Source organism: Mauremys mutica, chromosome 11, assembly GCF_020497125.1.
Source record: "Mauremys mutica isolate MM-2020 ecotype Southern chromosome 11, ASM2049712v1, whole genome shotgun sequence".
NCBI lineage: Eukaryota > Metazoa > Chordata > Testudines > Geoemydidae > Mauremys > Mauremys mutica.
This window is the reverse complement of record NC_059082.1, coordinates 84,755,927-84,780,793: the sequence shown is the minus strand read 5'-3', so window position 1 is coordinate 84,780,793 and position 24,867 is coordinate 84,755,927. Positions and strand designations below refer to the sequence as shown.

General features: G+C 53.1%; 1 protein-coding gene across 1 annotated transcript; it reads left to right on the top strand.

Annotated features, from left to right (window-relative positions):
- The first annotated feature begins 1,145 nt into the window (after positions 1–1,145).
- On the top strand, positions 1,146–19,126 carry SCNN1G (sodium channel epithelial 1 subunit gamma). The gene is made up of 13 exons (XM_044980290.1): positions 1,146–1,213; positions 5,645–5,969; positions 7,096–7,393; positions 8,164–8,357; positions 9,269–9,372; positions 9,866–10,029; positions 13,164–13,262; positions 14,254–14,371; positions 15,347–15,425; positions 15,516–15,573; positions 16,200–16,261; positions 16,455–16,530; positions 17,016–19,126. The coding sequence occupies exons 1-13, from the start codon at positions 1,183–1,185 to the stop codon at positions 17,391–17,393; spliced, it is 1,986 nt and encodes a 661-aa protein (XP_044836225.1). The 5' UTR covers positions 1,146–1,182; the 3' UTR covers positions 17,394–19,126.
- Positions 19,127–24,867: the final 5,741 nt, after the last annotated feature.

Here is a 24,867-nt window from a genome sequence, read left to right as displayed (position 1 = left end):
ACACAGAGAGCCAACCTCCAAGTTACTGCCTGCCCACACCCCCTCCAAACCACTGCACACACCCCTCACCACACTGCACACCCCACCCCCTCCAACGCACTGCACACATCCCTCAACGCACTGCACATCGCACCCCCTCCAACCCACTGCACACATCCCTCAACGCACTGCACATCGCAACCCCTCCAACCCACTGCACACATCCCTCAACGCACTGCACACCCCACCCCCTCCAACCCACTGCACACATCCCTCAACGCACTGCACACCCCACCCCCTCCAACCCACTGCACACATCCCTCAACTCACTGCACACCCCACCCCCTCCAACCCACTGCACACTCCCCTCAACTCACTGCACACCCCTCCCCCTCCAACCCACTGCACACATCCCTCAACCCACTGCACACCCCACCCCCTCCAACCCACTGCACACATCCCTCAACACACTGCACACCACACCCCCACCAATCCACCTCACACTCCCCTGAACACACTGCGCACCCCACCCCCTCCAATCCACTGCACATTCCCCTCAACACACTGCACACCCCACCCCCTCCAACCCACTGCACATTCCCCTCAATACACTGCACACCCACGCTCTCCAACCCACTGCACACTCCCTACTCACTGCACCTCCCCCAGTCTAGACTCCCAGCTGCGGGTGCCAGCCAAGAGGACGCAGTGGGGAGCGCTGCCCCCCACCCACGGACAGGAGGGGACGCTCCCCACGATTTAACCCCTTCTCCTGCCCCATCCCCTCATCCAGGGTTTTCACCTGTCCGCCGGATGGCCCCTGTCCCCAGGCATCTGTCCTGGGCATGGGAACCCCGGCAGCGCTCAGCACTGCTCTGCAGCCGGCCGGTCCTGTGGGCCCAGGCTCACCCCGTGTCCCACCAGCGGGGCAGCCCCCCAAGGCCCCCTGCCCGCAGCCCTGCCGCCCCTCTCCCCGCAGCTGCCGCCCCACCGGCTCCGCAGGCAGCGGGCCCCGACGCCTGTGCCAAGGCCTGTGCTCAGGCCTGCCGGCAGGGGGCGCCGCGGGGTCGCTGCGGGCCGGGCAGAGGCGGGGCAGCAACCTGAGACGGGGCGGCCGCAGGGGTCGGTCGGAGCGCGCCGCTCGCATCCCACACGGACACCTGCCGCCTCCCTGCCCGCAGCACCTACCGCCGCGCCGGCCGCATGGAGTCCCCCGGTCGTGGAGACACGCGAGGTGAGAGCGCCCCGGGGGGCTCCGGGGCAGAGCGGGTCCGGGGGGAGGGACCGGGGGGGCCCGGAGCAGAGCGGGGCCCGGGGGGAGGGACCGGGGGCTCCGGGGCAGAGCGGGTCCGGGGGGGGGAGGGACCCGAGGGGATCCGGGGAGGAGGGACCCGAGGGGCTCCGGAGCAGAGCGGGGTCCGGGTGGAGGGACCCGGGGGGCTCCGGGGCAGAGCGGGTCCGGGGGGGGCGGAGCAGAGCGGGGCCCGGGGGGAGGGATCCGAGGGGCTCCGAGGGGGAGGGACCCGGGGGCCCCGGAGCAGAGCGGGCTCCGGGCGGGGGAGGGACCCCGAGGGGGAGGGACGGGGGGGAGCCCGGAGCAGAGCGGGGCCCGGGGCGAGGGATCCGGGGGTCCCCGAAACAGAGCGGGCTCGATGGAAGAGGGACCCGAGGGGCTCCGGAGCAGAGCGGGGTCCGGGGGGAGGGACCCGAGGGGCTCCGAGGGGGAGGGACCGGGGGGAGCCCGGAGCAGAGCGGGGCCTGGGGGCAGGGACCGGGGGGGCCCGGAGCAGAGCGGGGCCCGGGGGCAGGGACCGGGGGGGCCCGGAGCAGAGCGGGGCCCGGGGGGAGGGACCGGGGGGCCCGGAGCAGAGCGGGGCCCGGGGGGAGGGACGGGGGGCTCCGGGGCAGAGCGGGTCCGGGGGGCGGCCCGAGCAGAGCGGGCTCCGGGTGGGGGAGGGACCCCGAGAGGATCCGGGGAGGAGGGACCCGAGGGGCTCCGGAGCAGAGCGGGGTCCGGGTGGAGGGACCCGGGGGGCTCCGGAGCAGAGCGGGGCCCGGGGGGGGGGGGGCGGAGCAGAGCGGGGCCCGGGGGGAGGGCCCCGGGGAGCCCCGAAGCAGAGCGGGCACCGGGCGGGGGAGGGACCCCGGGGGGAGGGACGGGGGGGAGCCCGGAGCAGAGCGGGGCCCGGGGCGAGGGATCCGGGGGCCCCCGAAACAGAGCGGGCTCGATGGAAGAGGGACCCGAGGGGCTCCGGAGCAGAGCGGGGCCCGGGGGGAGGGACCCGAGGGGATCCGAGGGGGAGGGACGGGGGGTATTGCCCGGAGCAGAGCGGGGCCCGGGGGGAGGGATCCGGGGGGCCCCGAAGCAGAGCGGGGCCCGGGGGGAGGGATCCGGGGGGCCCGGAGCAGAGCGGGCGGGGGGGGGGGAGGGACCCGGGGGGCTCCGGAGCAGAGCGGGCTCCGGGAGGAGGGACCCGAGGGGCTCCGAGGGGGAGGGACCAGGGGGGGCCCGGAGCAGAGCGGGCTGGGGGGGGAGGGATCCGGGGGGCTCCGGGGCAGAGCGGGGCCCGGGGGGAGGGATCCGGGGGGCTCCGGGGCAGAGCGGGTCCGGGGGGAGGGACCCGAGGGGCTCCGAGGGGGAGGGACCAGGGGGGGCCCGGAGCAGAGCGGGCTCCGGGGGGGGAGTGCGCACCTGTCCGTCCTTGGGCGCTCAGGGTCCACCGGCATCTCCTCCGCCCTGTGGCTGCCCCGCCGCGGGCTCCTGGCCCGGCGCGGGCTCCTGCCCGTCTCTGCGCTGAGATGAGCCGGGCAGCCTGCACCAGGCGCTGCGAAGCCCCCTCCTGTGTCCGGGCAGCCAGAGCCGCCCCCCGGCCAGAGGGTCCCGTGTCCCCAGCTCCCCTCCCCGCCCTGGAGCCACCGGGAAACACCGGAGCGTTTTAAAGGCGAGTCTGTCTCTGCAGCTACCGCAGCCTCCGAGCCGCTGGGGGCTGAGAGCGCCTGGCTGGAGAGCTGGCGGCACCCCCGGGGCATGGCAGAGCTTTCCAGCCTGTCATTCCGTCCGTGAGCGAAGGGTCCCAGCACCGACCGGGGGACGGCGCCCGTTTCCCGCTGGTTCCCAGCAGGAGCCTTGATCCTTCCCTCCTTGCACAGGAAAACCCCTGGGCAGGAGGAGTGCAGGATAATCCCACCCGCGTTCCTCACAAGGCCAGGGGAGCCTCAGGCAGGGGGTGACAAAGGAGAGCCCCAGTTAGCAGAGGGGTGAGGCTGGTGCCTCCCACAGCTGCTTCAGCTCCACTCCCTAGAAATATCTGGGTAGAAAATAAGTGTAAATCTTTCACCTTAAAATCAGCAAACACTTGTAATAATGAATAACTTAAACCACACGGGAAAGGCGCCTGCCTGCCTCTTGCTTAACAAGGCTGAGGGACCCTTCCTTTGCCACAAATCATGGCCCTGATCCTGGGGAAACTCATGCACCTGAGTAACTTTACTCACCCGAGTAGCCCTATTAACTCAAATGGGACTGACTGCACCAGTAAAGTTGCTCACTTGATTAAATCTTTTGCAATTGGCCCCCGTGTCCGTAGGTACAAAATGATGGTTTCCTATTTCTTGAGTAAACTTCATTTTTCTCACATTTTGTACATTACTGGAGATTTGCACGTGTGCGTGTATTTAGGTCTGGTTTTAAATCCTGTGATTTTCCTTTGTAAGATTTATGAATTCAAGAGACTTGGGCAAATCGGCAATAAGAATAGATTGTAGAATGTGTCATTTGTGGGAAAGTGTTTTGCTATTTGTTGCACAAATATATTCTACAGTGACACTTCCTAGCTGGGAAATATTTAGCAAAATGATCAGTGCCCCAGGACACTTTCTAGATGCTCACGTTCCCTGGCTAGTACCAGTAATTCTGGGTTCCCATCTCTGTAACTGCAGCAGTTTCTATTGCAAGCAGAGGTCTGTGCTTCCCAGCCTGAGCTGCTATGTCCATGTCACTATGCTGTTTGCAACTGCTTGGTGTCTATCGCCCTGGAAGTGCACTTAGGGCCCAATCCTGCAAACACTTCTGTGTAAGAGTAACTTTACTCGTGTCAGTAAACCCCAACATTGAGATCAACAGTATTTGCAGGATTGGGCCCGTAGTGAATTTGGTGCAGGACGAGCAGATGAGCTCTAAGGTTGGGGGCCCTGGCTTAACACTGATCACCCGGAGAATTAGCAAAGGGAGCAAGCAAGAAATACCAGAGATAAATGAGCTTTGCCTCTGCTAGGTTTGTGAGTGCCCTCCAGAGACCGCTGTCTGCCTAGGGAAGTGCCCTTGTAAAATACTGAGTACCTTTCCCAGATTGGGTTGCCAACCCTCCAGGATTGGCTTGGAGTCTCCTGGAATCGGCATTGATCTCCGGGTGACTACTGAAAGCAATCTGGAAGATTTTAATAGGATATTTTAAGAAAATTACATTGTCATGTTGGGTGGGGGGGGAATCTCACAGGATAGCTTCAGTGAGAGTTGGAAACCCTATTCCCAGACCTGAAGAAGAGCTCTGTAATGCAAAATCATAGAATTATAGATTAGGGTTGGAAGAGACCTCAGGAGGTCATAGAGTCCAACCCCTGCTCAAAGCAGGACCAACCCCCAACTAAATTATCCCAGCCAGGGCTTTGTCAAGCCTGACCTTAAAAACCTCTAAGGAAGGAGATTCCACCACCTCCCTAGGTTACCCATTCCAGTGCTTCACCACCCTCCTAGTGAAATAGTGTTTCCTAATGTCCAATCTAAACCTCCCCCACTGCAACTTGAGACCATTGCTCCTTGTTCTGTCATCTGCCACCACTGAGAACAGCCGAGCTCCATCCCCTTTGGAACCCCCTTCAGGTAGTTGAAGGCTGCTATCAAATCCCCCCTCACTCTTCTCTTCTCCAGACTAAATAACCCCAGTTCCCTCAGCCTCTCCTCATAAGTCATGTGCTCTAGCCCCCTAATCATTTTTGTTGCCCTCCGCTGGGCTCTCTCCAATTTATCCACATCCTTTCTGTAGTGGGGGGCCCAAAACTGGACACAATACTCCAGATGTGGCCTCACCAGTGCTGAACAGAGGGGAATATTCACTTCCCTCGATCTGCTGGCAATGCTCCTACTAATACAGCCCAATATGCCGTTAGCCTTCTTGGCAACAAGAGCACACTGCTGACTCATATCCAGCTTCTCATCCACTGTAATCCCCAGGTCCTTTTCTGCAGAACTGCTGCTTAGCCAGTCGGCCCCCATCCTGTAGCAGTGCATGGGATTCTAAGTGCAGGACTCTGCACTTGCCCTTGTTGAACCTCATCAGATTTCTTTTGGCCCAATCCTCCAATTTGTCTAGGTCACTCTGGACCCTATCCCGACCCTCCAGCGTATCTACCTCTCCCCCCAGCTTAGTGTCATCTGTGAACTTGCTGAGGGTGCAATCCATCCCATCATCCAGATCATTAGTGAAGATGTTGAACAAAACCGGCCCCAGGGTCGACCCTTGGGGCACTCCGCTTGGTACCGGCTGCCAACTAGACATGGCGCCGTTGATCACAAAAGCTTGTCTCTCTCACCCATTGCTGGTACAATAAAAGATATTACCTCACCCACTTTGTTTCTTTAAAATATTTTGTCATCCTTCATGTGTAGAGTTAAACATGGCTCCTGGGAAGACGATCAAAGCCAAGATCAAGAAGACTTTGCCAGTGACTGGCCCTCAGGCTCCAACAGTCAGTGAGCTGATGCATTGGTACTGCATGAACACCAATACGCATGGCTGCCGGCGTATCGTGGTATCAAGGGGACGCTTGCGCAGGTTCATCTGGATCCTGCTCACCTTGAGCGCCGTGGGGCTGATCCTGTGGCAGTGTGCTGAGCTCGTCATGTCCTATTACACGGCCTCTGTCTCAGTCACTGTGCAGTTCCAGAAGCTGCCTTTCCCCGCTGTCACCATCTGCAACATCAACCCTTACAAGTAAGCCACGAGGGGCCTGGGGGTGGCTAATTGCTGTATAAATGGCAGTCACACCATTACGGCCAGGGTGTTTTCAAAGGGCACAAGGAAAGTGTTTCTCAGACATTTGTTAAATAATTTTTCCTCAAAACTCTTTCCATCACTGAGCCCCTCAGGAAGCTTATCCTGCTGCTCTGACACCACTGCTCTTTAATTCCACCTCCTTACTGTTATCTCTGCCCCCTTCCCGCAGCACCCTCAAATGCAGCACCTCTACTTCCTGGCTGGTTACACCCATCAGACATCTGTAGCCATATTTGACTTACCAGTGCTGAGCCAAGCTAGATGCATTTCGCTTGTTTTATCTTTCTGCACAAGTCAGCCCCCCGGACCCCTGATCGTTCCTGGGGCTCTCTCTGAACGCCATCCTTCCAGTAATGAAGAGCTCAGGCCTAACTAATATTCCAGGCACACACTCTCCAACGGGGAGCAGAGAGTTTGCCATCTCCTCTCTCTTGGATGGGACGCCTTGGCATATGCTGTCCAAAATCACATTGGGTTCTTTTTCCTGCCAAACTGTATAATCTGCTGTCCCTCTCCCCATCCCAGTCTCTCTGCCATTCCTGCCCTCTGGTCTCTCCTGCCCATGGAGGATCTGCACTTCAGATTGCATTGTCCCCAGGATAAATCTTTTCCATTTCCCGTCCATCTTTCTGCTCTCTCTAGTTTTGGCAATTCCTCTTCAATGTATTACAATATGTCACTGCCTTCTCTAGCCTCTCCAGCTCATTAATTAAGATATTAAAGAAGCTCAGACCTTACAGTGACCTCTTCACAGTTCAGTCTGTTGCTGTTTATAATGGCCTGTTGTTCATAGTCCTTCAGTCAATGGGCAATCTCTACGATACAGCTTTTACCCAAGCCAATTCAAATTACTTGTGTGAATAAAAGTTCCAGACAGTATATGAAGTGAAGCATCAGTACTAAGTCAGTCTAGGGAGGAGAATGAGGAAGAGCTGGCTGTCCCCTATAGTAAACTATTCATTGTACAATGCATAGGACAGGATAGGACTGCATGGAGTAGTCCAGCAGGGTGACACGGGGAGAATATGGCCTGTTATTTCCTATTACCTTCTCTCCAATGTAGGTATAGTACAATGAAAGAGCACTTGTCTGAACTGGACAAAGAGACAAAAAATGCTCTGGAGACTTTATATGGATTTTCAGAGGGCAAATCCAAGGTACGTCGGGATGCAGATGACTGGAACGCTACAGAGAGCAAATTTCTTGAAAGAATCCCTCTGCTAAAGTTCGAAGACCTCTCTAAGAAGACTGTGACTGAGATTCCAAGTGGCAATAAGCGGAAGATTGAGACCAGTGTCTTTCACCAGGGTTCCAGCATGGTGAATACTGGGGATCCACAAGATGTCGTGGGCTTTCAGTTGGTGAGTTCCATTCCCATGTGGTGACTGGGCGAGGTGTTGGCAGAGGGAGTGGATGTGCTGGGGCAGGCACCGCTGTTTGAGGAGATGACAAGTGTAGCACTGGAGGGAAATGATAAATTTTCAAGAGTTAATTGAGGCTTTAGTGAGGAATAGATACAAAGAACCTTCAAGGATGGAGAGACCCATGTACTGTAGATCTTCCAAATCCAGCCCCCTGACATGGGGTGCAATTTTCAGCAGGTAAACATTCATCCACCGGTTCCTTAAACATGTCCATCCACCGCTTCCCGCAGATTATTCCACTTGCCTGCAACCCTCTGGAAGAAAAAGTCCTTTTTGAAATCCAGCCTAAAATGCTTCCTCTTTATTGCCAACCATGACACTGGAGAGGTAATTTCTTAGATCCCCCATGATGAGCCTCCACCTGCCATGCTTCTTTAAGGTTACACACATTCAGTTCCTGATGTCCATGCTCCCAGGAAAGGCCAGTTTGCTTCCTCTGTATCTTTTCCAGACTGATCTGCCTTCAGAATGCACACAGTTCTCAACACGAGGTCCACCAAGGACCTTTTGAAGAGGAACCATTTTCTTCCTTGGTTTATGTATCCCATCATACCTCATTTGTCTTCCCCTTTTTTTTTTCTCCTGCAACTAGAAACTTCCTGCTTGAGTAGCATTTTTCAGTAGAAATCATATTGCAAACCCTTCAACGGAAAATTACACCACGTCTTCCTCACCTGAAACTCATTTTCCTCCTTTATTATTATTAGTGTGACCCAAACAACAGCAGTGACTGTGCAGTTTACACATTCAGCTCTGGGGTAAATGCTATTCAAGAATGGTACAAGCTGCATTATATGAACATCATGGCACAAATACCCTTGGAGACGAAAGTGAATATGGGCTACTCCGCTGAGGATCTTCTGCTGACGTGTTTCTTCGATGGCATATCTTGTGACACAAGGTCAGTGCACAAAAACTACTCACCAGCCTAACACAGTGTGCTCTTAGGGAGAAATTCTGGACCAGGATTTCATTTAGTGACTGCAAAAAGAACAAGGAGTCCTTGTGGCACCTTAGAGACTAACAAATTTATTTGGGCATTTTTGTGGGCTAAAATCCACTTAATCAGATGCATGGAGTGAAAAATACAGTAGGACGATATAGAATATCAAGGTTGGAAGGGACCTCAGGAGGTCATCTAGTCCAACCCCCTGCTTAAAGCAGGACCAATGCCCAGACAGATTTTTGCCCCAGATCCCTAAGTGGCCCCCTCAAGGATTGAAGTCACAACCCTGGGTTTTGCAGGCCAGTGCTCAAACCACTGAACTATCCCTCCCCCCAAACCTGAAAAGATGGGGGTCGCCATACCAACTAGCGAGACAAGTCAATTAATTTCTCCTGCTGATAATAGCCCACCTTAATTGATTACTCTCGTTATAGTTGTATGGCAACACCCATTTTTTCATGTTCTCTGTATATATATCTCTTCCTACTGTATTTTCCACTCCATGCATCTGATGAAGTGGGTTTTAGCCCACAAAAGCTTATGCCCAAATAAATGTGTTAGTCTCTCAGGTGCCACAAGGCTACCCCCACTCTGAAGTTAGTGACTGAATACCCTAATAGTGCACACACTTCTCTTCCTGGGACTGTAACATGTTTGTTGGCTGTTTTATGTAGCGATATGGCATGAATATGTACATTGAGCCTCATCACTTAAGTAACAAACAGTCTAATTTAGGAGCCTTAACACCCGTTAAACCCACTTGCTATCTCTTCTGTCAGGCTGATGGGAGATCCAGGGAGTAATTTACATTGCCACAGGCAGTTAGACCAGAGCCTAGGATGAAAAAAATGTTTGCTCTCTTTTAGAAACTTCACCCCTTTCCATCATCCACTGTATGGCAACTGCTACACCTTCAATAGTGGAGAAAACGGAAAAGTCCTGACCACCTCTACAGGAGGCAGCGAGTACGGTAAGGGAACCAAGTTAGTAGAGACACTGGAAAGCAGATTGTTCAGGGAACTGGATCCTAAGGGGATTGACTGACAACTAGACATGTTATCTGATTGTGTTGGTTCAAATGAACATTTCCCCAATCTGTTGCCAAATCACATGAATCAAATGTTGTTGCATCACTAGAGTTTTTCCACCTGAAATTATTCCTCCCCAGTTATGTAACTTGGTTTTTAATAGGTTTTCAGTTACATTCTAACTGTTTATTTTTAGTTGTTTATTTATTATTAGTTGTTCTGGATGCTAAAGATTAGCTGCAGCAGTGCTTGGACAGGCATTGATGCACCCACATGATATCCTGACAATTCCACTTGAAGCCATATGTTCAGTCCAAAGAGATGATGACAGTTAAAACTGAAGAAGACTGTACAGTGACCATAGACTGGTCGACTCTCCCTGAGGTAGGGATCTAGCTTTTTTAACCCCGTCAATGCTATTTCTTTGTTCTGCAGGATTGCAGGTTGTTCTTTACATAGAGGAAGCCGATTACAATCCCTTCCTGGTAACCTCGACCGGGGCCAAAATCATTGTCCACGACCAGCATGAATATCCCTTTATTGAAGATATCGGGACTGAGATTGAGACTGCAACGGCCACCTCCATTGGGATGCACTTTGTGAGTGGCAGAGATCTTTCTCCTCGGGCTCACGGTAGCGCTTACAAACACTGTATTAACTGTGTTAAATAGATCCCGCTGCTGCCTCTCAGCATCCTGGAATGCTAGCAGAGAGCTGGGAGGGTCCAGTTATGCCCCAGGCCTGGCTCTCTGAAGCGCATTCGAAAGCATGAGGCCAGAGAGAGAGCCACTGTCACTGACCTGCGCTAGAGCACTCTTCGGAGCCACGTTTCATTGCTCAGGGGTGAGAGCTGTTGGAAATCAGGCCTGTGGGAATCCCACACCTACGGGTCACCCTGGTTTTATCCCGTGGATTTCTTGAGGATTCTGATGTTTCCTACAACGTTTGAGGCGCTATCCACACCATCAACCCCCTGGTTTAACTCAGGTGCTGTAGCACAGGACGGACGTGGCTGTGGTCAGATCAGGTTCTGACGTGGTTTGGCTGCTGGAGCAGACGAGCTAAAGCACAGCTCTGACATCTGTCTATTCTGATTGGCTAGCTGGGTTCTGTGCTTCCTGCCCTGCTGGGCTGGCGGTGAAGAGACCCTGCCAAGGGGAATCTCCCACCATTGCTGTCACTGGGGGAAGGGTGGAGGCTGAAATAAGGTGCTGGGAGTTTCCCAAAGTAGTTCAGTGTAGAGTAGGTGATAGCGTCCTAAGGGGCCTGTGCCTGTTGCAGAGAAGCTAAAGCTGTGCCATCAGAAGAGACAAACTTCCCCATTAATCTCAGGGACCAGTTCAGTGATTGTTTGGGCTTTTCTTTTCTCTGCTGTTCACTGTACCACAAACACCCAGCGAAGCTGCTTATTTGGAGGGCTGGGTGTGCCCTGCCCTGCCCCGATAGTCCATGCATTAGAAAGGACAGTAGGATAAAGTCTGATAGGTTCAAATGTGCATCGAGATGACTATCTTCCAGGTGTCTGGATCAGCATTAGGGACAAGGGACTTTATAGTGTCTAAAAATATGGGACTTTCTCAAAGAGGCTTGTAGGTTTCTATAAAAGCAGGCATGAGTAATCAGCAGCAGAGGGTTAGATCTATAGAGACCTAAAATATCTCCCAGTCCTGCCTAACCCCCATGTCCTTGTTCTGCTGCCTATAGAATAAGAACAAGTCCACATATCACATTAGCGAAACTCTACTGGAACAACTGTAGATACTGAAAAACATGGTTTGCCTTGGCATTCCTCAACTATCTCATACACCGCCTTAAAGTCCCAGAGCCATGTCTTGGGGCAGTAGATTTCTGGCATCAGCTGGCCACAGGACAAGACTTGGTGCACAGTGAATAAGATAGTCACTCAAACAGAAAAGATTAACACACAAAGTCTGACATGGAAGAAGTGCCCTCTCATAATCAATATATTGGTTAGCAGGAAGCCATTGCAAATATTCTGAATGTGTAGGTGATTAGACTTTGAGTACCCTGAAATATGGTAGTTTATGCAATACACAAAAATAAGATTCAATACATTTCCTTGGAGTTGGGTTTAAGAGCTTACAAACAGGCTGCTTGCATTGGGATGTATCAGAGAAGGTAGAATCCCGCTTCCAGTTTCTTCATCTCAGAATAAAAAACTACATCTTGGTGCCATATTAGTAGTGACTATCATGAGGAGGAAGAATCCGAGCCTGGCATTTCCTGGGAGCCTTTATAGAGAGCGATCTGTGATTGTCACAGATGGGCTGCTTCACATGCAACCCCCACAACACTGTCTCCTCGGAGCACCCTGATCAATCCTGCACATGCATCCAGTTATGCAAAGGAGAGCTCAGTGCACACATCCACTGAAATGCCCATGCCACTACACGGCTGCATGTGTGTGCACAGATGGGCTTGTACACGGGCACATGGTATTTTGCAAATGTGGGTTTCTGGATACATAATGGATGCACATGCATTTCTGTAGATGCACCAAGACCCTCCACCCTCTAAATATACTGGCCACAATGTCCTAAACCAGACATGGGTAATGTCTCCCGCCCCTTGTCCACACACAGAGCAATGTTATTTCAGTGCAGGAATGACAGAAGAGGAGTTCATGCCACAGCAGAAATTCTACCAAAAGCAGCTCTCAGAAGCCAAGGACAAGACAAGCAAAGGGACCCAGTAGCAGATCCTGCGAGGCAGGATTCCTAGCATTAGATCTCTTCCAGGAACTGAAAGAGTGACACTTAAAAGCCATTTCACATGAATTTTCAAAAGCAACCAGTCTCTTCTTGCTCTCACCAGACTGAATCAGTGTCTTTCCTTGCCCCTTCTGGGTGTAATTTCAGTCTTTGATTGAAGCAATTGAGCTGCACTGCACAAGTGACTGCAGCCAGGGTTGCTGGGGTCTGGAATTTCTACAGCCCCATAGCTGTGCATAGTGCTTTACAGACAGATCCTGCCCCAAGGAATTTACCCTCAGGCCCTGGTCCTACAGTCAGATCTACTAGCACAGAACCCTGTACCCACATGGAGCCCCTTTGCTGGGTCTGTGCTCCTGGAGCTGACTGCAGGATCTGTGGCCAAGTCAGACACGGTACGGGCAGAGAGGATGGATGTACAGACGCTTGAATGAGTATTCCTGAGATCTGGTGCACGTCTCCAGGCATTCTTTTAGGACTGTCGGTGGGTGGGCGAGTGGGAGAGGCTAGGCAGAAGCAGGGAAGTTGGAAGGAGGTAAGCGAGGTAGCCAAGTGCACTAGTAGCCAGAACCTCTGAGCTGCTGAGTGGTCTTAACTCCCATTGGCTTCAGGAGAGGTTGAAGACACTCAACACCTGTCAGTATGGAGCCCTCAATCAGGAGGCCCCTTATTCCAGGCACAGGAGACAGAATGGGGAAAGGTGAATGCCCAGAAAAGATTGCGACAGGAGGCATCTCATGGAGGTGTCAAATGTAATTAAGAAAGAATCTAAGAACAATTCTAGCCACATAATCTCCTCCACAAAAGCAGCCTATGTCCTACAGGCTAATTCACATAAGCTATACGGTGTGGGCACAGCCCAGAAGTAGCTTCAGTCCTGCATCATCGTTGTTATTGTTTAGGACTCTGATCCCAGGGTGTCCAATAAGCAGCACTGAATGGTGTCTTTCCTTCAGCTCTGCTGGGGTCTCGCAAATGAACATTTGGTTTCTGGTTTTCAGACTCAGTCTCACAAGCTAAGCAAACCGTACAGCGACTGCACCGAGACTGGCACGGACATTCCAGTAGCAAACCTCTACAACAAGAGCTACTCGCTCCAGGTAAAGCTCTGTTACATTTGCTTTGTCAGAGACAAGGTGGGGGATGTAACCAGAAACTTCCGTGTATAAACTATGTACTGTTCCCTTAAACAACGTCTTAATACAAATTTTAAATCTGCTCTTGGACCAACTTCTGTTGGTGAGAGAGATGAGCTTTCTAGCCCCACCGAGATTCTTCCTCAGGTTTTTCAGTCATTTGGGCGATCCCCGTATACAAACGGGGCCGTATTCTGCAGTGCTAGCCCCCAACCCTGCAGAAGCTCTGCTCCAGTTGAAATGCTTTGGAGCACAGCTGTAGAATACCGTAGTGCTTTTAAAAGTAGGGTTTTGTTCCAAAGTGATTGAAGCTTGAAGTTGCCTTGGGGATTTTGTCATATAGCAGGAACATTGGCTCATTATGCAATTCTCTGGCACTGCTGGACTGGAAAATATTTGCCAAACAAATGTTGTGGCTTAGTGTAACCCTTGAAGCCCGAAATTGTGACCCCTGTCAGATAAGACTCCATGAATAACTGATACGATCTAACCTGTGTCCAAGCAGCAGAACGCTTACAAAGAAAGTTTCCACTAGTTTTGCATGACTCCTGTAATAGGCTCTGCCTTGAAAGCATCGGGCATCCTGGTTTCCTCCATGATAATTCCCATTGCGCTTATATTAATTGCTACTTTTTGCAAATCCGGCACCTGGGCTTGATTCTTCTTTTATCAAGTATAAAAATGCAGCCCCCTGGGATGTGATGCCAGCTGAGGTCACACAGGACTCCAGTAGGATTAGTTCATTAAAGCACAGAGCCCTGCACTGCAGTTGGTAGGGACTGAAGATGGGGCCCCACCTATAGGAAATCCCAGCTGGAAATGTTAGACCCTGCTGGTTCCAGCTGACGACCCGTTCTGGAATAGAGCAGTCAGTGGCAGAACCTAGAAGCAACCCAGGCATCCTGGCGCATTGGTTGGCTCATAGAAACCCAACTCTTGGTTTATTTCCCTGCAGATTTGCCTGCATTCCTGTTTCCAGAGGGCCATGGTGGATACCTGTGGCTGTGCCCAGTACGCCCAGCCCTTGCCTCCTGGTGCAGAGTACTGCAACTACAAGAAATACCCCAACTGGAGTAAGTTCTCAAGTCCCCACGCAGCCTCCTCTACCGCCTGGTTACAACCACCAAATGTGCTCCTGACAGACACGCCCAGCTCAGCCCCTGGCATTAGATCATTACCACACACCCTATTCTCCTCTGAAATCTCCACCCACACAAGCCCAGCCGGGCTGGAGGAAAGGTGAATCTGCCTTGGAGTAACGCGGGCACCCTTGCCAGCTTTGATTGCTCAGCCCGGAGATTAGCTCTCCGCTAGCAAGAGCTCCCGTGTCTCTGAAATCCCAGCTACGCGCTTCGGAACGCTACTGGGTTGTGCTCTGGGAGCCTTTGGAGGCCCCGCCTGCGTCCAGCGCTCTGTTGTGCTAGGGGTTCTCAGGACACATGTTTTGGTGGCCAGTCAGAGTGCGGCCACCAACTCTTGCTGGTGGCCACTCACACTTTTTCCTAAAATACTTAATTAGCGTTAGGAAAAACAAACAAATATGCACATAGACACGTCCAAATCATCTTAACGTATTTACTGCTAGCTAGTAAGGGGGCACTGGGGGCGGACTCACCAGCTGCCTGCTCCTCCAGGGTTGCCCAGGTGTCTCCAGGGGCCCAAACCCCTGCTGGTACCCCAGCAACCAGCCCCAGGGCAGTGCATCCAGGAGCAACAGGGAGGGGGCCGCTGCTTTCCCCTCCCCCCCAAATCACAGTGAAGGAGGCTGTGGCCACAAGAAAACCCTCTGGTGGCTGCATTTGAGAAACACTGTGCTAGACTCTGTGCAGACGCTTGGCAAGAGCCTGTCCCTGCCCGAGGAGCGCGTCTTTCCAGGGGAAGTATTTATCCCCACTTTGTAGCGGGGGAAATGAGAACCTCAGAAGAGAGGGGACTTGCCCAAGGCACAAAGGGAGTCTGTTCCAGAGCCAGGAATGAACGCAGGTCTCCCAAGCCCAGACTCTCTCGCTGGCTTCCCCAGCCAGTTACCCTGCGCTCTCTTCCTGCAGTGTACTGCTACTACAAGCTGCATGAGAAGTTTGTGAAGGAGCAGCTGGGTTGTCAGCAGATTTGCAAAGAAGCCTGCAGGTAAGTCCTGCTGCCAGATAGGCAAGAAATGAAACATTCCTCATGCAGGAATTCAGACCTACAGCTAACACCAGGCCTCTTTTCCCACAGCTTTAAGGAATGGACGCTGACCACCAGCTTAGCCCAGTGGCCATCTTCAGTTTCTGAGGTGAGCTCCCGGTTCTGCTCTGCTCGCTCAGCCAGCCTAGACACACAATGAGGGCAGCAGGCGCTGCGTCCGGCTGGCTTGGTTCCCTTGTGCCTCGGACCACAGGATCATTGTCAGGCTGGGGCTTTCCTGCTTCTGCTGCTTTGTCACATCCTCCAGGGGTTCCCGGCAGTCTCCGTGAGGGAGGGGTGAGCCCAGATTTCTCAGCGATGGGGAGATGAGGTTACAAGGGCAAACAAAATGGGGAGGGGAAGCTTCCCAGCTCCAACAGGAACCAGGTCAATCCAGAGGTGCAGCTTTGGAAGTGAGAGGCCCCTCCTGTATTTGTGAGCATCGGCCTGGTGCTCCTGACCAGGGGATCTGAACACTTGCAATGCGTGAGGCTCCCATACCCAGGTACAAGGACATGGCCCTGGCCAAGGAGCTCACCAGCTAACCTGGAACTTGTCCCCTGGGGGGGTCAGTCTCTCTGGGTCTGCGAGATCCCCCCTCCCCGGTGGTAGCGTGAGGTCCCCTACCACACAATCATGGCATTCTAGACTGAAACCTGGGCCAAATGAGCTGTCGTGTCCTGGGCTCCCTGGGCTTGCGCTCATGGCAGTTGCATTGTTTTCTTGTTTTCCAAGGACTGGATGCTTCGAGTCCTCTCCTGGGACAAAGGGCAGAAAATTAACAAAATGCTGAACAAGTAAGTTTCCCCCTGTGTATTTCCAGCCTGTGTCCCGAGTTCAGATACAATCGCCGCGGCCCTAACAATGGCAATAGAAAAGAACGCTCCCCTGGCCCTACCCGTCCAACTGGTTCTTTAAATCACTCTTCAGTGAGCCTCACACTAGTGTTTGACTAAAGCCAGGGCCTGCTCTCTCTCTCTCCCTTCCCAGAACGGACCTCGCAAACCTCGTGGTGTTCTACAAAGACCTGAACGAGAGATTCATTTCCGAGAATCCCGCCAACAACGTAAGCTCTGACGTCTGCAAGCGTCTGTTTAGACCCAGAATGGGTCCAGTGCAGGTAGCAACAGGACTAGCTTCCCCAAACAGTGCCCTGCAATGTGCCCCAGTTCTGTCCTGTCGCTACCCTCTCCAGGGGCATGAGGGGAGCTCAGGTTCCTTGGCCCATTCAGTCCTTGTCCTCTGTCACGTAGGCACCTCTCCTCTAGGAACAGCCCTGAGACAAGTGTCAGCGACTTTTCGGTTTCTGTGTTAGCTGGTATTTCTAAAGCGTAAGTGAGAGAGGAGCCGGCAGGAAGCTTAGAGACGTGCCCATTACAGTTCGCCTTCACTTTAGCACCCAGACTCCTCTGTATTGTGTCCCTTTAATGGTGTCTAGTTACCCTGTCCCTGGGCACCTTGTGACAGACGCCGATTGCTCGCTGCTGCTGTCCCGGCCCCCAGGGAGGCCTGGCTGGGTCCGGCGTAACCTTGCACTCTCTTCTCCTCCAGCTTGTCATTCTTCTTTCCAACTTTGGGGGCCAGCTGGGCCTTTGGATGAGCTGCTCCGTGGTTTGTGTCATTGAGATCATCGAAGTTTTCTTCATCGACTCATTCTTCATCATCATGCGGCGCTACTGGCAAAAGGCGAAGAAATGGTGGAATGACCGAAAGGCAGCACCCCCTCAGGTTAACGCTCCGGCCAAAGAGGGCCACGACAACCCCGTGTGCATCGACGAGGACCTGCCCACCTTTAACACTGCCCTTCGCTTACCACTGCCCCAGGAAAATCACATGCCCAGGACTCCGCCGCCCAACTACAGCACTTTGCAGCTAAAAGCGGCATTCACAGACCCGCTGCCCGACACGCTGGAGGGCAGGAGCCATTGACAGTATTTATCTCCTCCTCCAGAGGCCACAGTAGGCAATGAACGTGTAATCCGGGTGTCCAGGAGCGAGAGGTGTGTGTCTGGGGGTGAGCACTGAGGGACTCTTGGGTAGGGTTCAGAGCCCTGGGAGGAGTGCAGGCAGGAGGACTCAGCCCCCCAGCACAGAGCAGTGGTTGGTAACGCCAGGTCCCAGTCCCTGGTGTTTTCCAGTGAAAGGTTTGTGCAGGATGTGGAATTGAGCCGTGATGGGCCTTGCCAAACAGAGACAAGCCACCACCCTCCCCATTTCATCTGGGTAGGAATCACGCCTCGGGAGAAGCGGGCCTATCCAGCATAACCCCACAGCTGCTCCAGGCCTGACATGTGGGACGGCTTGTGTTACTTGGCATGGGGCAGGCCGAGAGGGAGCTCTGGGGAAAGCGTTAAAACCATGCAGGTACTGGATGGTGGGGAGAGGAAAGGAAAATGCCACTGTAGGGTCAGATTCTAACCGGTTCGGCTAAACACGGAGCGGGCAGGATTCTGCCAGCCCCACCCCAAGAGAGAAATTCCTTAGCCTGGGGGAGAACCTTGAAAGCCAGTCGAACTCCTCCTGGAGTAAGGCACTACTCAGCCTGAGTAAAAGGGAGCCAGACGCAGCCCCAGCCCTTCCTTTAAAATGCCCGAAGTCTAATTTTGAGCAGGATAATGACCAGACACAGCAATCAGTGCGCTCCTCAAACCACAGTCAGACCCACTCTTACACTAGCCCCAAAGTATCCCACTGACAGTGCAGGTGCCCTTGGCACACTCAGGTTCCGGCACTCAAAGGGCAGCTGAATCCTCTTCATGCTGCAGTCATTTGACCCACGGGCCGGGCCCTTCTGCTGGGAAGTACCATTCAAATGCCAGCCCCATTGGCTGGCACACCGCCCGAAGAACTGGCCTGTGCTCTGGGGAGCATCTCAAGCGCCAGGAAGGAAGAGGAATCCCACTCCTGGGCACAGTGGCAGCAGAGCCCCCTGGAATTCCTGTACCCAGACCCAGCCTCAATGGGCAATAGTGAGCAGAAGATACACTGACCCCATACCCAGGCGTGTGGCCCTCAAACTCCCCTTGTCCATTAGCATGCAGCGAGTTCCCTATGGAACTGCCCTCTCTGATGCCAAGCCCCTGTGCACGGGCTCCTTGGGTCCTACCACTAGTTCCGTCCTGGCCAGGGGGCACTGTACCTGCAGCTCTGACCCACTGAGTTTCAAACATTGGTTCTAAAAAGGTCACTGCTCATGCCCGTTCTCTCAGATTGGGTTAGCCCGAATCACTGGCGTTTCCCTGCCTCGAGAACATGAACACGAGAACATTCAGGGTCCAATTCTGCCTCCCTTGAAGTCAACAGCAAAACTCCCATTGCGACCCCAGAGTGAAGGCTGCAGCTCATTGTCTTCTCTGGTGTGCCCAGTGAGCACACTCCTGGCAAGTGCATTCTGTATGGAAGGGTGGGCGCCCAGCCATGACTCAATCTCCCTCTTCCTAGTCGGTTCCTGCCATGGCCTCCTGGGAGCTGAGTAGGGTGGGCTGTGGGAGTGTTAGGAGGGATGTGTGCTGGGCCAGCGACACCTCCTGGGCTTTCAGAGTACTGTGTTGTCAAATGAATCAGGCATTTTAACAATGAGAACAAAGATGTTTCCAAGTGTGCAATACAAGACGTCTTTTTTAACTGAATTATTTACCAGCAGAGAGGCTGGGAAACGAAGAACAGGGAAAGATATATTTTTTAATAAACTGATTTTTTTAAATTAATGGACGTGTGAGTTATTCTGCTTGACTGTCCGAAGTCATTGCTGAGAACGAGGGAGCCGTGCCTCGCTCTCCCTGGCCTGCTCTATACCAGCCCTTTACATTTGTGACAAGGGACCAACTCAGAACTGCTCAACAACTGGGAGTGACTCTCCGGGCTTGTCTACACGGTGGCTAATGTAATGTGCACCATGCGGCTGTAATTTCTAAAGCGCGTTGTGATGCACATTAATTGGTCCATGTGGTCCCTGCTGGTGCGTACTGCACATTCCCTGGAATGCTTTAACTACCAGCAGGGTCTGCATGGACCAATTAACACACTTTAGAAATCACATCCCCCAGAGCACATTACCCCACCGTGTAGACAAGCCCAAAGCTGCTATCATGGAATTGATTTACCTTGTGCAAGGTAGAGGCTCTGCTTTGAAGGGATGAAGTGCTGAGGGCAAAGGGTTGGCTGCCTGGGTCCTCTTTATAAATAACTATGTCTTGTTATTTGAAGAGGCACCTTCTCCCACAAGGCATACCTTCTGCCACCTTCCTGATTAAATTCTATGCCAAATCCAAACAAAAACTCCCCTCCACCTTCCGGGGCTTTGCCAAAGGTGTGTGCTGCAATCAGGTGACCATTTCCCAGAAGTTACACCTCCTTAACACTCTAAATGTGCTGTGATTTATAGCGAGAAAGGCAGGGCTCCTTGGATAGCGGAGTCTCCGGGGTTCTGCCTGGAACAATGCATCTCCACTGGCGCCAGGAACTGAAACATGCTTTTCTTCTGTGGGGTGACATTCTAAATGAAACATGTCAAGGGCTTTCCCACTTTCCTATGCAGCCAGGGTGGTACCATCCCCACCGGCTCACTACCTGCCATGCTCCTAAGGCGGGGCCTTTCCCAGCCTCTCCTCCGTTTAGTTGGATGAAACCAAGAGTATGACCTCAGTCAGCCCCCCCTCTGCTCCATGACGAAGTTTAACGTCCAAAACTGGAAGGATGCCAGGCCTCATATGCACAATGGCACCTGAAGAGCCGTGATGTACATATACACAGCTTGGCTTCTCACCAGGCCATGCTGCATGACCTCTGGGCATTGTTCCCAGCGGAAGCCGTGAGCCTGGCACTGCCAGTGTGCAGCAGGATATGGTGAAGCTGGTATGTTCTCAGCCCGTCGTGGCCATTGAGATATGTCATCAATTGTGCTTCACATTTTTGGTAGCAGCGAGGAGTTTGGTAGGCTGTGTGTCACACGGATAGACCGATGCCACACCCTGGCTTCCTGAGCTTTATGCAAGAACCAGGGCTCTAAATAATTAAAGTTCTCGCTGCAGCCAGAACTCCTTACCCCTCTCTAGGCAAGGAACCAGCATGTTCCAACACAATGGGAGTTCGAGAGCATTTTACGTCTTTCCAAAATAACTAGTTAGGCAGAGTAGCCCCATCACCTCCCAGGAAGCTGAGGGTTTTAGCAAGTGTGCCCACTAGACATCTTTGCATTTGAACTGACATTCCAGAACAGGAAAAGCTATTTGGTTGACTTTACTGAAGCATCCAGTTGTCTGAAGGTGGGGTCAGGGAGTTCTGCCAGGGTCATTCCCATCAGAAAACTCCCACACCTGCCCCGTTTAGAAGTTACTTTTGTAACTAAGCGAGAGCCAGCTGGGGAATAAGCCATTACGTGTTACATATTTTAGGAGGCTGCACTCCATCATCAATGCAGCTGCATCACACCTGTCCTTGCAGATGTGACTTGAAGGGCAGAAAACCCTGGCAGGGCTGCACAAGCATGGCTATGGGGGGAGGGTTCAGTCACGTTTTAGTTCCTGTATACATGCAGACTCCTAAAGGCTAGAAAGGGGCAGAAAACAGCTGTTCAACACACCCCAGCCTTCATGCGCTCAAAGAGTCCAAGGCAATTTTTGTACAGCTTACACAGCTCCATCCTGTGTAACACCAACATCTCTTCCTCCTGGTCACCAATCACTTATTCGTGGAGTAGATGAGAAGATCAATTATCTTAAAATCAATTTCTTTGCCACTAGGGAAGCAGTCTCAGCTAGGGAAGACTCGGGGTGATTTTGTAACTCTCCAGGCTAAGGAGACAGAGGACGGGTGCTACGTTGCTTCTACATCAGTTAGTTACTGGACGGGCTGATTTAGTTTGGGGTACTCTCACGCCCTAGGCAACTGGCTAGCCCCTGTTAGCATCACATCACCGGTGTGTATTGCCAGTCTGCTGAGCTTGTGTCGCTGGATTAAATGCCTACGTGGCCTGGAGTTCTGATACTGGGAAATATGGGGTTTCCCAATGTCAGGTTTAAGTCTGTGCTGGCTCCTGATTCTGAAGGCTTCTGGGGCCATCTCGGCTGACAGGATCTTTGGAGATTAATCTTTGGAGGGTGCATATTTTGGCAGCAACAGACTGTAAACAGCATGTGGTGCTGAGGAATTTTCTGGCTTGAGAAGGGTCACTTTGCATAACATCCATTCTATGCTTGGCCAGGAGCCACCACCTCAGGCCTAGATTTTATCTGTCAGCAACTGAACAACACCGGGCCTGGGTCAATACTTTGGCCCAGTCTGCACTAGGAGCACGTTACCAGCTTACGAATACCAGTGTACTGCAGGCTTAGAGACGTTTATGACTGCAAGGGACTGTAACAGGTCAGCTAAGGCAGGCCCCTGCACTCAAGGCAAAGCACTCCTAGCGTGGAGGCAGCTATGTTGCCAAAGCAGGGTTTTTGCTCGTACAGCTAACTCCCCGTTTAACCAAAACCCCATTATCCAAATCCCTTCTTGTCCCCCAGCATGAGACACATGCCCTGTGCAGCAATTAAATGCTGGAGACAAGGAAGGGGTTTGGATAATGCAGTGGTGCACACATAATAGGGGGGAGGGATAGCTCAGCAGTTTGAGCATTGGCCTGCTGAACCCAGGGTTGTGAGTTCAATCCTTGAGGGGCCATTTAGGGATCTGGGGCAAAAATCTGTCTGGGGATTGGTCCTGCTTTGAGCAGGGGGTTGGACTAGATACCTCCTGAGGTCCCTTCCAACCCTGAGATTCTATGAAGAGAGAAGAGACCTCCCTCCCATCAGGACTGCGAGGAGAACGAGCACTTAGCCATGGGGAAGGCCACTTTGGCCATGGCTACACTTGCAAATTTGCAGCACTGCAGCAGGGTGTGAAAACACACTCTCTCCAGCGCTGCAAATTGCGGCGCTGCAAAGCGCCAGTGTGGTCAAAGCCCCAGCGCTGGGAGCGCGGCTCCCAGCGCTGTCCGTTATTCCCCACAGGGAGGTGGAGTACGGACAGCGCTGGGAGAGCTCTCTCCCAGCGCTGGCGCTTTGACTACACTTAGCGCTTCAAAGCGCTGCCGCGGCAGCACTTTGAAGTGCAAGTGTAGCCACAGCCTTTGTTGCTGAATGGCTTCTGCCTTGTAGATTATCCAACCTCCCAATTATCTGAATAAAGTCTGTGACCCACCTGCTACTCGGATAGTCAGGAGTGTACGGTACAGCTCACTCCACACACACGGCAGCAAAACAAGCTATACTGCTACAGCAACGTTCTGCTGGTGTGTGCACTCAGGCGCTTGCTGGCACAGCCATGGATCACAGCTCTTAAGGCCCTTACTGACATAGCTCTGCTGGCAGACATGGCCGTCGACAGGAAAACCCAGGTGTTGCAAACATGGAATAGATGATTCATGCTCTTCCCTGTTAGCCAGCAGTGCTCAGCTAATGGCCCAGGGTGGTGTCCTGCAGACATGGCACTGATGTCCTGACCATAACCAGTAATTAAAGATCCTATGGACAAGACTTAGGCTTGGTGCTCCACTTTGGGTAATTACATTCTACCTACAAAAAATTCCCATTGCAGCTTCAATTTCACAGAGGATTCTTCACCTCCTGTCAAAGCCGTTGTGTAGTGCTGCGGAACAGCTGTGAAGGTTCATGTCAGAGGAAGGTGTGAAGTGGTCTGTACATCCAGCCTTTACTCAGCGTTTCTACAGCACCGCACAGAGGGCCCAGAGCTTTACTGCACACAGTAGAAGTCCCTGTCCAGAAGATTTCACAGTCTCACACCTTGATCCTGCAGTTGGATCCACTAGCAAGGAGGCCCAGCTGGGCTTCTTGGGGGCACAGGGCTCCATGCTAGAAGACTGGACTGAACGATCAGGACCTAAGTTAGATCATGAGGTGAGGGTGGCATTAGGACAGTTCATGTTTGGCAGCTTCTTGCTGGTGGTTTGTTTGCTGTGATTTTGAATACTAAGGAACTGGAGCTTTTGGGTGCTGGCAGGCAGCAGCCAGAGGGGCCAGGAAGTTGCCAGCATAAGACACAGTAGAAGTAAGATTTTCGGAAGGCCGTGGAGAGCTGGAAGGCTCGGTGTGCTGGAGTGGGAGAGGGGTCTAGGCGTGCGAGACATGCACTGCAGGCTGCTCTGCACTTACACGTCTGAGCGAAATAAGCACGTCCGTTAGGGGTGTGCCCAGGACAAGCCCATGAGCAGGGGCATTTCCAGCAGCCGGAAAGTGTCTTGGAGTGGGATGGATTATTTCAGTTCCTAACCTGGAACAAGGTGTGGTGGGCTACGGCCCTTTAACACGTACAGAATATAACTGCTCCTGCACAGGGCAGGCTTGTCAGTCTAGGCTGCATAGGTAACGTGGATCAACTTCTACATGTGGGCCAGCAGCCCCTAGAGCAGAGGGCTGCAGCTGGGGAGCTCCCGCTGCTCTATGCAGGCTCAGTGGGCAGGGCAAAGGTGCTGCCTGTATGCGCGAGTCACCCCTATGTAGCGTTTCATTCAGTAAAACGCACAATCCGGGATGGTCGGCATCCACTTCTTGTAGCCCCAGAGGAGACACTAAGGCTGTGGCTACACTTGCACTTCAAAGCGCTACCGCGGCAGCGCTTTGAAGCGCTAAGTGTAGTCAAAGCGCCGGCGCTGGGAGAGAGCTCTCCCAGCGCTGTCCGTACTCCACCTCCCTGTGGGGAATAACGTACAGTGCTGGGAGCCGCGCTCCCAGCGCTGGGGCTTTGACTACACTGGCGCTTTGCAGCGCCGCAATTTGCAGCGCTGGAGAGGATGTGTTTTCACACCCTGCTGCAGCGCCGCAATTTGCAGCGCTGGAGAGGGTGTGTTTTCACACCCTGCTGCAGCGCCGCAATTTGCAGCGCTGGAGAGGGTGTGTTTTCACATCCTGCTGCAGCGCTACAAATTTGCAAGTGTAGCCAAGGCCTAACAGAGGAACCCTTTAGCCATAAGGATGTGATTGAACTCAGAGCTTCGGGGCTTCAGGCAAAAACCACAAACACTTTCCTGTTCATTGTATCATCATATTCTGCAGATGACGTGCAAATCTTCTTGCTCACTTGCCGTAATGCACATTCCCAGGAGAAAGGGCCTGCACTGAGTATGGGGCTCTATGTCTGCTCCAGGGGGAAGTAAATCTCCTGGGTTTATTTTGATTTGACTTCTGAGCTGTGACTTCCTATTGACGCTGGACTTATGACAATCTGTAACCCACTAACACACCTGTCTCAGCTGCTCCTCCCCCCATTTCCTCCCTATGACAGGAGGGGTGTTAATGGGCCACTTCACCATTAATGGTCTTTTGAAACAGTGTGTTAACTACACATGCTAAACAATCTGTTCACAGCCCATAGGTAGCAGTGACACTGAGTTAGTGTCTCAGAC

What these genes read in the sequence shown, in the direction of transcription:
- SCNN1G (XM_044980290.1), top strand. Translation starts at nt 1,183, where the DNA reads ATGGAGTCCCCCGGTCGTGGAGACACGCGAG. An exon ending in CGGTCGTGGAGACACGCGAG is followed by an intron (nt 1,214 to 5,644) that starts GTGAGAGCGCCC and finishes CTTCATGTGTAG; the next exon opens with AGTTAAACATGGCTCCTGGG. An exon ending in GGCATATCTTGTGACACAAG is followed by an intron (nt 8,358 to 9,268) that starts GTCAGTGCACAA and finishes GCTCTCTTTTAG; the next exon opens with AAACTTCACCCCTTTCCATC.